Here is a 16,897-nt window from a genome sequence, read left to right as displayed (position 1 = left end):
ATCACCTCACGTTTGGAGTAACATGGCAAATCTGAACTGCTTATGGCTTCAAAGCTAGACCAGAGACAAAGCTTGCAGCCTAAGCACCTCTCTCGTCTGGAATTGTGGTAGGCAGGGTGCTGCCCTTGAATCCATGTAGGCCAAAGTACCTCTTGCACATCGTATCTGAATTTGATTTTCTACATCTGTTAAGTTTCTGAGCACACCAAGACTGAAGACATACCCACAATAGAAAGTTCACTAAGGACATGCACTGGTTCTCCTGAGGCTACTGGATGGTTAAGTATTCTCTGTATTGCCTATGAAATTACTACCACCAAACAGGTTACTGAATCTACTACAAGCTTGCAGGTTTTGATCCCTTCAGTTGGCCTTAATATGTAGATCTGCTTCTTTGCATACAGAATGCAGCATCACAAATAGAGTATCTGTTTCTCATTATAATTTTAAAGAGACAATCAGATGGCAGAACTCTTCTGTATGGGTCTGAGACAACTGCCCTTAACCATCTAAAATATAATACTTTGCTTCATGAACAGCCCCAGACTGATTTAAAACTTGAGAAGTAAATTACTACTCAGTAGTAACCTGCTACAATCCAGTTCTTTGAAAGTAAATGCAGAATGTTGTTGTTCTGGTTCATTACGTTGAAAGTATATTGCACTATAATTGTTAATGGAATTTTTTAGTGTAATATATTCCAGATGCCTTCTTTAACACCCTGGGAGACAGCAGGATCACTGGTCTCACTCGCCTATTGAGGGGCTGTCCACTGTCCATAGAATTTTGTTGGTGGCTAAAGTTAAACTTTTAGGGACTGGTAGGAGCCTCAGTGCAGTATCTCTGCAACTTAGTTTGTATGGGCTCCAAAGTCTCAGACAGGTGAGAAGGAGAAAATCTTCCCCTGGGTTACTAAGCCACTTTTTGTTCTTTCATGTTAATTGGCTGTTCGTTCCTGGGAACACAGATTGCGCTCCTTCTCCTTTACCTCATCCAATGTCAAATCCCCAAAGAAGCCCTGCCAAGGGAGCGAGCCATATGGGGCAGGTTGCAGTTGTTCCTTCAGGTCTGGATTTATTCCACTGTGAACAGATGGACAATGGCTGACATCCACTAATGGTTCTCGATAGGCTTCTTCTGCTGTTCATCTCTGTCTTCCTTTTCTCTTCAGCCACAGCACAGACCTTCCTGGAAATGGTCTGTTAACTCCTGACTAGTCAGAAAATGATACTTCTCATTTAGCAATAACCAGAAAGTGCAAAGGATTTAATTCCACCCTGGTTCTTGTGTTTTTAGCACATGTATGAAGAGGGTGAGATCAAGAAGAAAATCCCTTCGCCACTTAATACAGATAACATCAGACGAGAGAAGGGTTTTGTGTTCACTGGTTTGAAGGGAATTTGTTCTTCCATTCATTTAGCACGCTGCAAAGCTTTTTCACTTCTGTACGGCTGGTATTTCCAGCACAGAGCTAGTATAGCCATTCCATTTTGAGAAGGGAGCAATGCACATTTGGCATTTCAAAAATGACTGAATGTCTGACACAGCTGAACTTCTTGTTCATTAAGCAGAACTTTAAGCTATGACTTTGATTCTTCAGCAGACTTTTGTTTTAACGGTAGATGAAGGTCCTCTATTTTATTTCACACTTGCAATTACCACCATTTCTTAAAGATGAAGTGTCTCCTTTTTGTCAATTATTCTTTTTTCCATTTCCCCCTCACAACCTGCTGAAGATGTTTCTGCAAAATAGCTTTCTCTTTTACATCACCCAGAAAGCCTTAACTTCCTACAGCAGGAAGTTTCACACAGAGGAAGTTACACCTAGAAAAAAACAAAAAGCAGCTGTAATTAAAACATGCAATTGCAACGTGAAAGTAGACTGATGTCTGTGCGTGTGTTTCATAAACAAATGCTTTTCAGGATCTGAGTGAAAGAAGTAAGGAAACATTTAAATCCAAACAAAGTCTTCTTTCCAGATTTTTAATAAATTGAATTGAGGTATTTTTATTAGACATTTTATAGATCTCTTTTTAGGATAAAGTTTAAGTGTTGGTTCTGCTTTATCCAACCATTGTTTTGTTCTGACACAAATCCGGTTTAGGATCTCCTAATAGCATCTCCAGGATTTACTGTTGACAAAAGTTCAGATACTGCATTGAAATATAATCTTGTTTTTTGATTAAAAATGCATAAAGGTTTTAAAACGATGGTTTTAGAAACTGTTATGATGGATGACGCATGTTTGATAATGAAGCAAAAACATGCCTCAAAGAGCCAGCATGCGCAGCTGTGGCAAGCTAAAGAAAATCTGTAAGTACACAATCACAGTATCTAGAAGTAAAAATATTGTCAAACCTCATTATTCACTTCAGAGTGCATTCGACATGTATCTTTGCTCCTTGCTTAGACACTGCAACAGTAAAACTTCCTCTTTCAGTATCTTCAAAGCCACATCTGCTAAAGATATAGTACCCTAATGTATCTAATTTGTGAAAGCCCAAGGTCATGCCCTTATGCTTAGACATTCTGGGGGGAATAAAACTTGTACTTAAATTATACATATGGCTGTTAACAGATACACTTAAAACAATGTATTTACTCTTCAGCACATGTGCTCCTCCAGCTGACTCTTAGGAAGCCAAGAAACAGTTTGGGGGCTTCAAAAACGCCGTAATCCTTAGCGCAAAACACACAAGACACTCAGCTGTGTCACATTGCTGTTAAAAAATAAAATTAGCTGCAGTGACAGCAGTGCCAAAATGTGGTAAGAGGATGGGGAGTGTTAGGCTTTGTGGAAGATTTACTTATGTTATAGCTGTACAAGCCATGGTCTAAACGATACGACGATCAGTGAATGTTTGGTGACCTGGAGGCAAACTGGAGAACATAGGAAGTAAAATGGATGGGGCAGAGGAAAGCTTGGCTGGAGTCCTCTGGTGTGCTCCTGGATTTCCCCATGTCCAGTTGAAAACTAGGCCACTGACAGCCGTGCAGGAGAGGACTGAACTGTAGGTGAAAGCAAGCTTGATTTTCTTAAACATAAAGAGCATTGCATTGTGTTCTGAAGGAAAATGTCAATTGCTGCTGGGTTATTTCATTCTCTTTTTCCATCCTGAGAGTCTCTAAAGTTCATTCTCTAGAGCAGGTGCCTTGTGGCAGCTGTCAGAGAAGGGTGGAGAGACCTTTCCATAGGGGAGACAGGGTCAGATAACCTCTCTCCTTCAGCGGGTGCAAATCAGCTCTCTGCTACTGAAAGTAGTGCAGTCAGATGAGGATCCAGCCCATGATGTTTTCACAGGAAAGATGAGTTTGTGATGCATGCATGTGTGCTGAGAGGGAAGCAAGTCCGGCACTACCTCCAGTGTGCATATTTGTTAAGTCTATGTACAATCAGAAAGGAAAAAGAGCAAGCATATGAATCCCTTCATGAAATAGCGTGGAGAATACCAAACTGCAGTATTAATAACCTCCTGTTACTGAATACTCCATCTGTTCATCATGCCAACTTATCCTCACTTAGAGCACTCCCCTTGTCATAATATTTTGTACCACACTCCCCTCCCTCCTCGAGGCAGCAGTTCCAGTTTAGAACTAAACATTTGCCCAGTCATGTAACCCCACCGAGGACATGGTCTTGTTGCCTCTATCTGCTTATGTTTCTCTATAAAAGAAATGTATCTGAACTCTTCATTCCAATGCTGAGTTTTCATTTTCTACTATTAGGTTGTTGTTTTTTTTTTTTCCCCAGAGATACTTCCATATCCATATTGGTATTCACAGACGTTTCATTTGCAGTTTGAGCGTGTTCTACACCTAATGCTCATTCCTGCTGATACTTTGCCACATGGCAACTTCAGCAGTGAAGAAAAAAAACACCCCATGATTTTCTTCTTACAGCTTTGATATGTATGTATTTTTATATTTGCTAACATCTATAAATGGCAATAAAGTGGTTAACCACTTTAAAGTGATTAAAACCAAATTTGTTTATTTATACAACCCCCACATGAGGCGCTTGGCTAGATGCTGCCCTAGTGATGCACAGTGAGAATCTTGAGAAACTGTGTTGTTTGAGGGATGTCTGAGACGTCTGCACAGAGCCACAAAAGGCTTTCCCATGAAAGCAGGAGGAAAATGAAGTTAAATCAGAGGCTGCATAAAACTGGTCTTGGGAGTTACCTCTTGATTCTGCGGAATAACCCCATGAAATGGACAGTAACTGGAGAATGATGGGGAAAAACAAGTTATTAGGGAGCTGGGCGAGGTTGCTAAAGGCTGCCTATGAGCTAAAACCCTTTACTTGTGCCCTGGATTCCAGAAATCCACACAATGTGGGAGGCTGAAACCATACTTTATATATAACCTTTGGGTTCAAATATTCCCCTCTCAAACAAACAAGCAAAGAAAATCCCTCCAAAAAGCACAGGAAAATTTATATAAGAAGCACAGAAGAGATTATCTGCTCCCTAGTATAGAGCATGTCACTTATCAAAGTGAATTGCTAATGTTTGCTGCCTGAGAGTCCCTATAATTATTTGTATTCTCTAATACACTTCTCACCTATATTTGAAGTGTTGCAATCCTGCAGAATTAGGAAAACCCCTTAAATCTTCATCTCTACCCCTCCCTTTCTGTGTGCTTCTTATGTTTAAACATCACCCACGGTCCCGGAGTGCAGCGTCGGCAGAATTAACTCTCAGATCACCCACAAAGTGATTAAAACCGTGCGAGAGGAGGCACTGAGAGTTTGCGCAGGGATCTTGGCTTGGCATGGCATGAGGCGGCGGGACGGACAGATGTACACCGGGACAGATGTACACCGAGCTCGCTGCCTCTCGGCCAGGACACCCCAAACTCCGGCTCAGTGGCCGGCTTGCCCTCTCCTCCAGGCCGGTAAGAGCTTTATTTCCCTCTGCATCACCGCTGAGCTCAGAAAATAAGAGTAATATTTTTATCAGAGGCTGGCCTGTCGTGGCCATCGGCAATCATTATCAGGGGGGGTATCAGGCCCCTTGGCACCCCTGAGGTACTGCTGTGGAGCGCAGGCTTTGGGGCCGTTTGCGGCGTGACCGCTGATAGAAACCGAGCGTTTTATTACCGGATAAAGCAAAAAAAAAAAAAGAAAAAAAAAAGGTGTTTTCGCTCGCGGGTTTCGCCTGTGGGGAGAGGACGGAGCGAGCGAACACCCTGTGTGCCTCCAGCCGCCGCTCCGCTGCGGGGAGGGGACGGTGGTGGCTGTGCGAGAGGTGGAGGAGTTTCCCGGCTGGCCGGACCAGGAGCTGTGGGCGCTGAGCAGCGGGGCAGGACCGCGGCGCGGCGCGGTGCGGTGCGGTGCGGTACGGAGCGGGGCCATGGCGGCGGAGCGGCCCCGCCACCCTCACCCGGGCGGGGCGAGGCGGGGCCGCGTCAGCTGACACAGCCGGGCGCGGGGGCGCCGCCGCGCTGACTGCGGTTGTCGTCCGCCGCCGGCGCCGCTGTTGGGGCGAGTTGGCGAATGGCGGGCTCTCGGGGGCACCCCCGTGTGGTAGCTCGGAGCGGGGGAAGGCGGAGGGGGCATCGCTGGGGTTTGGGTCAGTGACTTCTGGTTTTGACCCAAATCTCAGTGTCGGTTCCATTTTGGGCAGCGCGGAGATGGACTGGTGGATTTGTGCTTATTTTCCTGTCAGTGCATGCGGGCTCCTGAGCCCCGGGTCCACAGCAGCGGCCGCTCCTCTGGTGGCTCATCGCCCACCTTCCATCTCCTCAGAAGGGCGCCTGCAGGCTCCAGCTGCCTCCTCTGAGGGTCCACCCTGCGCTGGGCGTTGGTCTGTGGCACAATTAGCATAAATATGGTGTTAATTGCGATTAATTTGGTACTGCTGCATGGTACCGTGGCAGCAGAATGGGCCCTTTCTGTAGCTGGTGGTTTCTGGGGGAGCAGGTACAGGAGCTCATCCTGGGGACACAAAAATGGGAGAGGGGATGGGAGCTGTATGGGGATGCCCGGGGTTCACTGTGGTGGCCTCAGAGCAGCAATGAAGCAAAGAGGAGATAGCCGGGTAGTAAAGCAGCGGAGCTTTATCATTTACGCACCAAGGGTGAGGGTTGAAGAGGGTTTGGTGCAAGTTTCCCCACACTTTGGGTTTAGTGGGAACGTGTGAGGGTATCCCCAGTGGGAAAGAACATCAGAGTGGAAGGTGTCGCTGCCCATGGCAGGGGGTTGGGACTGGATGAGCTTTAAGGTCCCTTCAACCCAAACCATTCCATGATCCTGTGATGATTTTTGCCGCTTTTCATCTAAACCTGGCCCCGCTGGCGGCAGTGCCTACCCCAGCCCTGCTGCTTCCCTGTGGGATCACAGGGATGGTTTGGTGGCCGTGGACCAGGCACAGGGGCTCCGACTGGAGGCACTAATCCCCGTTTACACTCACTAGGAGCAAAATTGGAGTGTTCTGATTTTAGAGAGTTGGTTTTGTGTGTGTGTGTTTAAAAAATTAACAGAAGCAAGAAAAGGGAGAAAAGCCTTAGACAAGTCACAAAAAACAGTGAAGCACCAAAAGTGCACATCTTTTGGGATGCCAGGCAGGATGTCAAATGCAGGTGATCTTCCCACCTTGGGGAAGTTTAATGGAAACAAAACCCCCAAACCGGCCGCATTATGTCCTAAAACCAACCGGGAGTTTTCGCTGCGCCGAGCGAACGAAGCGGGACTCTGGGAAGCCCGCTCGCGCCCGCCCCGCTCTCATTCTGTCTCCGATGCCTGCCTAGAACCAAGAGATCGAGCCCGCGGAGAAGAAGAAGGAGGAGGAGGAGGTGGCGGCGGTCGCTCCCCGCCCTGAGGGCGGGCGGGCCGCGCGGGTGCGCGCGGGCGGGCATGCGCGCGGCGGCGGTGGCGCGCGCGCGCCTCAGCGCCTCAGTGGAGGGGTCGCCCGCGGAGCAGCCGCCATATGCCGCGGCGGGCCGCGCTTCCATCGCCAGCCTCGGCGTCGCGGAGCGGCGGTGCCCCTCCGGCCTCCTCCCCGCGGCGGGCGCGGACGTAGCGCTTCAATGGGAAGTTCTCACTTACTAAACAAGGGCTTGCCTCTAGGTAACCGAGCTCGCGGCGCGGCGGCCTGGTCGCGGCGGTGGGGATGGGAATGGGGGGATGTAAGGCGGCGATCGGCCCCCGCCGCTACCTGCAGCAGTGGTAGCAGCAGCAGCAGCAGCAGCAGCAGCACTGGGCTTTGTGTGCCCGGCCCCGGCGGGAGCGGGGCTCCCCTGACGGCCGCATCGCCGGCGCAACTTTGCCCTGGGAGCTGCTGGCGGTCGCTGGGGTGTTTGAATAAAAGCATAAAGAGGAATAAAAATTAGAGGCGAAGAGGGGGGCGCAGCCCAGCGACTGGAATTCGGCTGCAAGGATAATTCCTCATTCAATAAAAAAGTGAAACGGCGCTAAAACTGCACCAGGAATGTGAATTTAGGGGCTCTTCCCCACCCCGGTCCCGTTCGCTCTTGGGCTGAGCGGTGCTCTGGCTTTTAGCTGCAGAGAAATGCTGGTAAAGTGCCACAGAGGGGGAAAAAAAAGCTGTGCTAATATTTCAGTAAACAGGAAGTTTAAAAGCGGCGTCTTATTGCTGTAAAAAGTGCTTAAGGCCTGGCTGTTGAAATGATTTTGCTAAATCTGCGGACGGGTTATGTATCAGAGAGGTAAGGCTCTCCTTGTGAATTTGGTTTTCTTTCTTTTTCCTTTCTTTTAACCGTGCGCTAGCAAATGCATTTGTGGATTGCTGCTGGTTTTTAAGGTAACATGAATAATATGCATGGGGTGATGTTACAGGTATGCCTCTAGAATCGCTTAGTGTAAATTGTCATGTTAATCCGAAGGTGCTTATTTTTTTGTTGTTCCCCCAGACATAAGGAGACAGAATGTCGATTGTGTTTATAAACATGATCATTTGTAAGCAAATGATACCAAGAAGAAGGCTGCAAAGCAGAGAATAAGCCTGTTTGCCATGTAGATGCAAGTCAGGCTGCTCTGCTGCTTTGTTTTTCTCTAAAATAATTAAATTCCAAAGTCAGGATTTCAGTCATAGTGCCCATCTGGGCAGAATAATGTCAGAAAACACTGTTATTGGGGGTGTTGTTTTAAGATTTCACCTGTTGTAACTTAATTTAACAATTTAATATCCCCTTATATTTTAATAACTGTTGTCCTTAGCAGGAAGAATGTTTGCTTTTAGACCATGACGGAGCAGCTAAAGATAATCATCCCTTTAGCCTCGTTGAAAATAATGAGGCCTAATAAACTGAAGTGAATGTCTACTTCTTTTCCCAGAATATTAAAATTAACTATCATATTTGCCATGCACATACGTGTTTCAAGAGCAGCGCACTGATTCCTTCTCCTGGGTCTTAGGAGATGTAAATGTTCTTATTTAGCATTCGAGCCCCTTGGCAAGTAGCATGATGCCCTTATTAAAATATTTGAAACCTCATTATTGTGTCCCACTAGGAGGGGAACAAGAAAATACAAGGAAAAATGAAATATATTTAAATAATTTCTGTTGTAGATTGAAAGCCCATTGAGTAATGCTTGAAAATTCTGTATATTTTATACATCAAAAGGGTTAAAATGCGCACTATAAAGTAGACCATGCTAGTAGAGAGATAATTGTCCAGTGCATCTCTTTGTTCTGTGTTCTTATCTCTTTTATCTATTTTTAGCCATGTGTTGGTGAAGCAGGCATGTGAAATTAGCAGCCCAAGCTGCTAACTTTAGTATCTTCTATAACGTTGCTTTTAATCGACCCCAAAGGCAGCAAGATTTCAGTATTGGGATTCCTTAACGTTTGTCAAATAATACCCTCTTTGGTTTATTATGCAGACCATCTTGAGGGTAAGCCAGGGACAGGATACTGTGTCCAGTTGTAATTCACTAGTGTTTCTCAAACCAAAATGAAACAAACAGCCCTCTGCCCCCAACCTGCCATGGTTTTCCAGTCTGAACAAGAAATAGATGTTTACGGGGTGTCTGTGATTCATAAACCAATGAGCGAAAATGAGAAGGTTCAGCTGTTCCTTCATTTTTGTCGTTAATTTGAGAACATTTGGGATGTGAATGGAGTTTCTCTGCATTTGTTTGATGGCATTGAGGGCATGAATTGTTGCAGAGTCAGTAGCATATTCTCTGTCCTTCTGCAAACATCCCCTAACTCCCCAAATTAATGTAGATCCTCTATTTCTTCATCAAGGGATGAGTTATTTGCCAGTTCAGTAATGGAATAAAATAGTAAAAATCCGAAGATTTGCTATAGTCGTGCTCAGTAGAAGGGTTTAGTCAATGAAACTGCTGTTTTGAAATGAAACTACTACAGTCACCTCTGTGAATTTTTCAGTTCAGTTGTCATATGTAGTTAAGGAGTAGCAGACGCAGGCAGCTTTTGAGCACAAGTATACTACATGTAATAACCTCCTCATCGTAAATATTGTACATGCTCTGATCCTTTATCATCATGTGGAGTTCCTGATAGCGTGACAAAACAAATTACAAGTGCCCCTACATTTGTCAGTTTGGTTAGCTCTTGACTTGTCCTTATGCATAATAAAGATAAATAGCATCTGCCCTTTGTTAAAAATGTGTGGCGATGCTTGAATTTACTAATCTCTCTGGTTCTAAGAGTTATTGTTTTATTTACAATGTAAACAGACTGAGCAGTACTTGGCCAAAAGTGTGATCCCAGAGATTAGCATTGGGCTGGATACTGCAAAGTGTTATCATACAGATGCAGCAGTGCACTCGCCAACGTGTTGAAACATAAAGTCAGTCCCTTTGTATCATAAGAACATCTACTGTGGGTCGGTGGCTAGTCTGGATAGTCCCTTTTGGGGAGAAAAGTGACATTAGCCCAGAGTAGCAGTTCACATAAGCACCATAAGAATGGAGTTAAAAAATAAAAAGCCTATTTTACCAGAAAACAGTTTGAACAGCAGATAAGTGTGTGGAAAGGCACAGATTTAAATGACTCCTAAGTAAAGACGCTGAGAAGCAGCATAATCTTTAATTTGTTAATTAATACATGTGAAATACAACCCTCGAAACCATGCAAATATTGTGGACTGCAATTGCTTGTTGCCATTTTGTCTTTCCTAACCTGCCATGCCTTTGTAATAACTATGTTTCTTGAGGCTTATCTGCAGGGCTTGGCTACTTGTGTGTTAGAGACCTGCCTTTAAGAGTGGTATTTAGGTTTTCACCTCCCAGGCCAGCTGGGAACATTGATGAGGTGATACTCTCCAGCATGTGTCAAGCTTTCAAATCCCATAGCAGTTGGCAGTATATAGCAACACAGCAGCCTCATCTGAGGCTCCCTAACCTTCTGGCCCCATAATTATTTATTTAGTGAGAGAGTAGAGATGGAGTTACACTTTTAATACATGTCCTAAAATTTAAGGTGAGGATAAAAGTTGTAGTACATGGCCCTTTAGCCTTAGTTCCTCTGCCACACATGCTTTCTCATTCCCAGACAGCATAACAGTGGATTTACAATTCGGGAAGGCAGAAGTTCCCAGCTGTGTTTTTTGGGTCTCTTTTCTCCTCTACTGCCTTGAGAGGAGACATGATGATTCATTTATATCTGTGTATTGATCAGGAAAAGATAGGGAACATACATCGCAGATAAATCTAAAATTAACATTTCCTGCTGCAATACAACCCTTTGCTCCCTCACCAGCATTCATCTGGGAGATCTGGGAGAAGTGTAGCAGCGCTTCCAGTTGTGGTGGGCATTTCAGGATCTCTGAGCTGTGGTTATGATAGGATCTTTTCCAATGCACAGTAATCCTCAGCCCACCTCCCCAAGTGATTAATGTGCTCAGAAGTGTTTTGGGAATCTGGTAGCATCAAAGTGTTGGCTGGCTGAAACTGATGTATGCCCTTATGCAATGGTATTGCGGGGAGAGGGAAGGGGATTAAGTGTCTCAAATGGTTTATGATGTGAAAAAGGGTGCTGGGAGTCCCTGGATTAGACTTTCTTTAGGTGCTTGTGGGACCTCATCCTTTGATGTTTGGCCTCATTTTGATGGTTGAAATGAGTAAAAACCTTCACATTGGTTTTGAACCTGACTGGTCCCGTTCCTCGAGGAATGTGTGGAAGTCCCTGGACTTGTCTAATGTGTGCTGCCTCGTAGCTGCTGTCTGCGTCCTCCCGGCTGGGGACAGGGAGTATCTGGAGCACAAAGTGTCTCAGCCGCACCCTCAGGCTCTCCCTGCCAGCAGCGCTGGAGCTGGCTTAGCTGGCAGAGGGGCAATGACGCAAAGCCAGGCCTTCACCTCTTTAGTGCTGCAAAAGTAATGAAATAATAATGGGAAAAAAAGTTCACATGGTAAAATTCCAAATAAAAAAGAAATCACTCAAAAGAAACCTCTCCTGAAAAACCTGTGTATTAGATGAATAGGTTAATTATTTTTTGATGTGCAAAACGTAACGTGCTTGTGTTTGCTATAGCAGAACAAGAATTTAATTTTTGAGGAAGACGATTATAAATTAACTTCTCTTTTATGAAATATTTTTGTCATTTCATCTCAGACATATCATCTTTCCTGTATCATTATTTCATTTACTAATTACCCAGTTTGTCTCTAATCAACATAATTGAAAATTGACATTGTTTGATTTTTTTCTCCATTTGAATTAAACATTGCTAATGCTACAGCATATTTTGTGTTGGTATTTATATATATAAGGAAGACGTTCTTTACTGTGAGGGTGGTGAGGCACTGAAATGGGTTGCCCAGAGAAGTGGTAAATGCTCCATCCCTGGCAGTATTCAAGGCCAGGTTGGACAGAGCCTTGGGTGACATGGTTCAGTGTGAGGTGTCCCTGCCCATGGCAGGGGGGTTGGAAATGGGTGATCTTAAGGTCCTTTCCAACCCAAGCCATTCTGTGATTGATTTATTTTGGATGTTGCTCATCTCTGCATTTTTATCTTTCACACCTGCCTTTCTCAAGTTGCCTTTGGGGGGCCTTCCTTGCAGTAACTGCCAGGGTAGTCAGCCAAGAGGGAGTCTCCATGGAGAGCAGCAAAAGCTGGCCTTGGGGCTGGGGACGATTGCTCAGAGTAATCCCAGAGTTGAGGTTTCAACAGAAAGCTTTGATTTCTGGTGCACGCAAAGCCTTTGTAGTTTTGGTATTAAATCACAAGCTAATGCGATTATATAATTTTGCTTTACATGAAGTATTTTAAGGCTTATTGTGATAGTTCTATTTACAGGTCAGTGGCTGTCCCTTATCTGCGCCCAAATCACTTCCAGGGAGTTGTGTCACCACCGGCAGAGTTACATAAGTGTGCAGTGAAGGTTGCTCGCGCTTTTTGATGCTGTGTGTGTGCCAGCACCCATGAGGTTGCTCCTCTTCTCCTTTTAGTCTTTCTAGGGGAGCTTAGATGCCACCTCACAAAAAAAAAAAAAAAGAAGGAAGCAGAGAAACACTTCTTATGTGAGTCACAATTTCAAATTCCTTATGTGGATGTGCACTAATGGTCTTCCCAAACAGACCTTAGGATATTTTTTTGATAAATTCCATCTTCTGCTGTTGTACATGGATACACCGTGTGGTAAGAGTGGTGAGAGGTCCGTCCCACTGGGGTGTGCTTGGAGCTTTGCTTGGAACATGACAAGAGCATAACTGTTCTGCTGCCTTTTAAAGCAAGCATTGCTTTTGCCACTTTCTGTGCTTGGTTGACACATGACCTTCAGAAGTGAGAAATGTCTGTAGCTGGGAAACCACCACAGGCAGCACAGTGCTCTGCACATCTACCTAAACATGTCTGGGCTTGTGCCAAAGGGATGAAGAGATGTCCTGCTTATCCATGTTGGACAGTGTTGTAGTTTAACCCCAGCTGGCAACTAACTGCAGGTCAAAGTAGATAGTGGTTAAGGAAACGTGAGTTCTGAAGGCCGCAAAAGAGTGGTCCTGCTTTCTGTTGTGCCATGTCAGAGCCTCTGAAAGTCAGGCTGACTGCGGTTGCTGCTGCCATGTGGCAGGTTGTTCTTCTCTCCCACCCTCCAAATATGATCAATAGGAATTAGCCCATGGCTGCTGTCTGATGGCAGCAGGAATGGCAATTTGAACGCTTCCAAGTCTTTTTCTGCAGATTCTCATCCAGCTCTATTCCTTCCCTGTGGAGGAGCATGCACTGAGTGCAGTAAAGCTCTGTACCTGTCCAAGCAGAGGATGGCAGTGTGCTGTCCTGAAAGATGCTCGGCCAGTACAGTGCTGACTCAGAGCTCAGGAGAAAGCCAGGAGAGAAGCAGCACTGCTGGGTGTTCTCATCATCTACCACACGTACATTTTTTTTCACTCTGCAGAATGTCATTGTAACCCCTGGATGAGTCAGAACTTGGGAGAATGAGCCAGAAAGGAGCTACAGGGAGATGAGTGCTCTCCAGTTGGATCGGGCTGATCTGCAGGAGGGTTTGCAGGAAGGGAGTGCTGCCCCAGGCAGCTGTTAGTCATACCTACAGCCAGGGAGAGGTGCTGCTAGGGGCTGACAGACAGCAGTGACTTTGCTATTAGTGCAGATCCCAGTATCTTTATTTTATAATTTCAGAATTTCTGTTGGCTTCTGTAGGATTTTTACCTGAATATGGATGTTTCAGAATGAGCTCCCTATTTTACACCAGACTATCCAAAATGACTGTTGCTTCTTGCATATTTGCAGCATGGCACTCTCAATCCCACACAGAAAACATATGGCTTAGCAGAAACAATGATGTGGAGCACTTCATCAAAATTCCCAGATGAGTCAAATTTCATTAGGTGGTTGCAGCCAGTTTGTCTCTTGCTGAGTGCGTAGCTTTAGTCTTTGCAGAGTCATGCAGGACAAAAGTGTTTTGCAGAGATAACCACAAGCCAGTTTCCAAACTCTTCAACTGATACTTAAATATTTCTTCTCTTTAATGTGTTGTACCAGATATGTTAAACTGTTTATTTTCAACCAGATAATGAGCGTTTTCACATTTGTGGTCTACCAACCATCTTAATGCGTGTCTAGTGCTTCACTGAACAGTATTAATGTGTATCCCAACCCTTCTGATGTTGTTGATTTTCCCGTCTGTATAATCAGCGTTACTGAGAAGTGATCTTCAGTAATTCCCTGTTGTGTGTGTATGTTCCCGTGCTGACTGGAACTGGCTAGCTAAGTCTTTATCTTCATTTCTTGACTAAGAAAGGTTATAAAAATACCAACCAGAGCCACTGCAGCATTTTAGGTATTTTTTGCGTCCTCTTCAAACTCTTTCTTGTGTCCTTAAAGTCTGCCTCTGATAGTTGTGCCCCTTTCCTAGACTGCCTTGTGCCAGGATTATTTTCTTTCATTTCCTCTACCATCTTTTGCTGTTGAAGTCTTCATTTTGTTTGGTTTGTATAAGCTTTTGGGATCCTTTAAGATAAAAAAAATGTAATATCAATTTTCAGTACCTCTATAAACAAGTTACTCGCACCTAGAGGACTTACTGCCTTCACCCTCAATCAGGTTCTGTAGTTAATACTGCAGTTGCTTTATTCTTTGGTTCTGTCATGTTTCCGTTGATTTTTCAGCTCCTGCAAGACTGTCAAAGCCTATCTGACTTGTGCTGAATGTGCAGGTAGTTCTTAATGTGGATACTTCTCTTGTTATCCTGAAGTGGCTTCCTACATCTGTTCGACTTGAGATTCGTGGTCAGCAGTTTAGCCACCAAAGCACTACTCCTTTGTGAACTTTGAACTCAGCACAACCGGGCAGCAGACTTTTTCTTTATTTTTACAAGCAAAAGCACCATCCAAGAACCTAACCTTTTATCTGCGTGGAGCTGGATGTATTTTAGCCACGCCAGTCTAGATAAAAAGAATGTCTTGCATTTTTTAAAAGCTTGTGGGAGGAGGCTCACAATAGAGGCTCCATTGTACTGTTAGTACTGAGCATACAGGAAATCACAAATTAGCTATGACGAGAGTATTGCAGGGGAGTTTTAAGTTTACTTAATTCCCATAGTATTGTATGGTTTGGAAAGGGTTTCACAATACATTGCCTTTTGGGTTTGGTTGTGTATGTTGTTTGTATTTGGCAGTCCTCAGTTGGAGGCTTTTTCTTGCCATGTCTTTGTTCAAAAGGTCTCATGTTTTGAATCCTGGAATCCAGATGACTTTCCTTCTTACTGTAAATACAGAGGCATACAAATACACTTGGTATTTATCTCGTGACCACCCTGCAGCCATCTAAAATTTAAATCTAGCATTATGTATTCAGCAGTGAGAACTATCTCCTTGGAGCAAGCAATAAAAAGAAGGATTTTAAGTAGGAATTTGGAGAACAGTAAGCTTCAGGCACAACTCTTACTTTCCTAACAGGATTTTGATCCTTCAGGATGTCGAGTTGCTCAGCTTCCAGTTGATACGGAGGGGAATTGGAGTGGGCTCACAAATCTGTGGGATCCTGGCTGCATCCTGCATGCTAAGCCCAAACTATTACAGGATCAACCTTTTGTTAAAATATTGTCCAAAGATTGGCTTGGCTCAGTACTTGCAGTGGAGGAACAAGTTCTGTCACTCAGTTGAAAGAACTAGGATTATGAGGACTCTCCAAATCATGAATCTTTTTTTCTTAGTCCTGGGAATAAAGTGCAGAACAGTATGTTGCATTGAGTTGGTAATTTTGAACCTTGAGGTACTGTGAATTTTAACTTTGCATTTGTTTTCGTGACTTTGCTGGCGTCTTCCCTCTGGACTTGTTTTTAAGCCTGTTAAATTCTGCAGCATTGTGGCATTCTTTATAAAAATACATTAAAAAACCTAATCTGTTCACAAATACAGAAATAGAAAATACTCTTCTACCCACAGAGTCAAAGGAGGAGTGTGGGGAAACCCCAGCAAATGTCCATCTGTCCCCCCCCCCCCCAAACCAGCAAGAAATAGAAATGAAAGTTTGGGTGGGGTTGTGTTTGTGTTCGACTGTCCTGAGTATCCTACCTTAAAGAAATGGTAGCTGTTGAAATGCCCTAAAGATTTATGGGCGGGAGGTGGTGGTTTTTTTTTAGGGGGGAGCGGAGATACAGGAAAAAATGCTGTCAAAAATCGTCTCATTCTCTCAGAGTTTTTCAAAGAGAATTTGTAAAAATTAGTTTTCATTTTACAAGACTAACTCTAAAAAGACTATTAAGCTGTGCCTAGTATAAATAGTAAGTAACTTGTCTGTTAATTCTAATATTTCTTTGATCACAGAAGTGCCCAGTGAAAGAAGCAGTCCATGAATAAGCCATATGATACCTGGGAAACTGCTCACATTTAATTAAGGACAATTTTAAATCGAGTTAGTTCAGCTAGTGCAGGCCTGTTTGAGCTCCTGTTGAAGTATAAACTAGGCTTATTTCACATTTGCATTAAGATAATTAGGAATCAGCAAACCCAAATCAAAATAGGGTACTTTGCTGTGACTTCATATTGGGCATTTGTGTTCTTGTTTACCGACTAGAGCGTTAATACAATTTTCTTGTGTGAGATTCATGCTTCTATAAAGGGAACTTCTCTGAACACCTATGTTAGGAAATGAATATCCTACATGAGAGCTGAATCACCTTCTTGAAGTTCTCTTTTTTGTTTTACTCTTTTAGTTATACAAGACATTTCTCATTGCTAAAAATCTTAGATAAGTACTGAAATGATGCAGAGCTGGCCTTCAGGGTAAACTTGGTGTAATTATTGAGAGGAGAATTGGAAGAGAGAGGGGAGCCGAGACAGCAGTGCTGGCACACATCTTAAGTGGTAGTGGAATTGCAGATGATCTTGGTAGTCTTCTCACACTTGTGGATATCCTCAGGAGTAACATGGGATAATTCACTTAATTTTCCTGTGCTCAGTTCCACCTTGCATTCAGTGCTAGTGACCTTACCTGGGGAAGCACC

General features: G+C 44.2%; 1 protein-coding gene and 1 long non-coding RNA gene across 8 annotated transcripts in view; one reads left to right on the top strand and one right to left on the bottom strand.

Annotated features, from left to right (window-relative positions):
* The window catches only part of LOC134161009 (uncharacterized), a 379,533-nt gene that overhangs the window by 295,162 nt on the left and 67,474 nt on the right, over window positions 1–16,897 (bottom strand). The gene's annotated exons all lie outside the window — the stretch shown is intronic.
* CTBP1 (C-terminal binding protein 1) overlaps window positions 1–16,897 on the top strand; it is a 249,659-nt gene that overhangs the window by 171,755 nt on the left and 61,007 nt on the right. The window contains exon 1 of one of the 7 annotated variants that reach the window (XM_062613505.1): window positions 4,779–4,896. The exons of 4 other annotated variants lie outside the window; for them this stretch is intronic. In XM_062613505.1, coding sequence (XP_062469489.1) covers window positions 4,779–4,896 — 118 coding nt within the window. Of the gene's footprint in view, window positions 1–4,778; window positions 4,897–6,868; window positions 7,070–16,897 lie in introns of those variants that run through there. 2 more of the 7 variants (XM_062613507.1, XM_062613508.1) reach the window with 2 other exon arrangements.

This window comes from Pezoporus occidentalis, unplaced genomic scaffold (assembly GCF_034315485.1).
Source record: "Pezoporus occidentalis ecotype Australia unplaced genomic scaffold, CSIRO_AGI_Poc_V1 ctg168, whole genome shotgun sequence".
NCBI classification, from domain to species: domain Eukaryota; kingdom Metazoa; phylum Chordata; class Aves; order Psittaciformes; family Psittacidae; genus Pezoporus; species Pezoporus occidentalis.
This window is presented reverse-complemented; position numbering and strand designations above follow the sequence as displayed.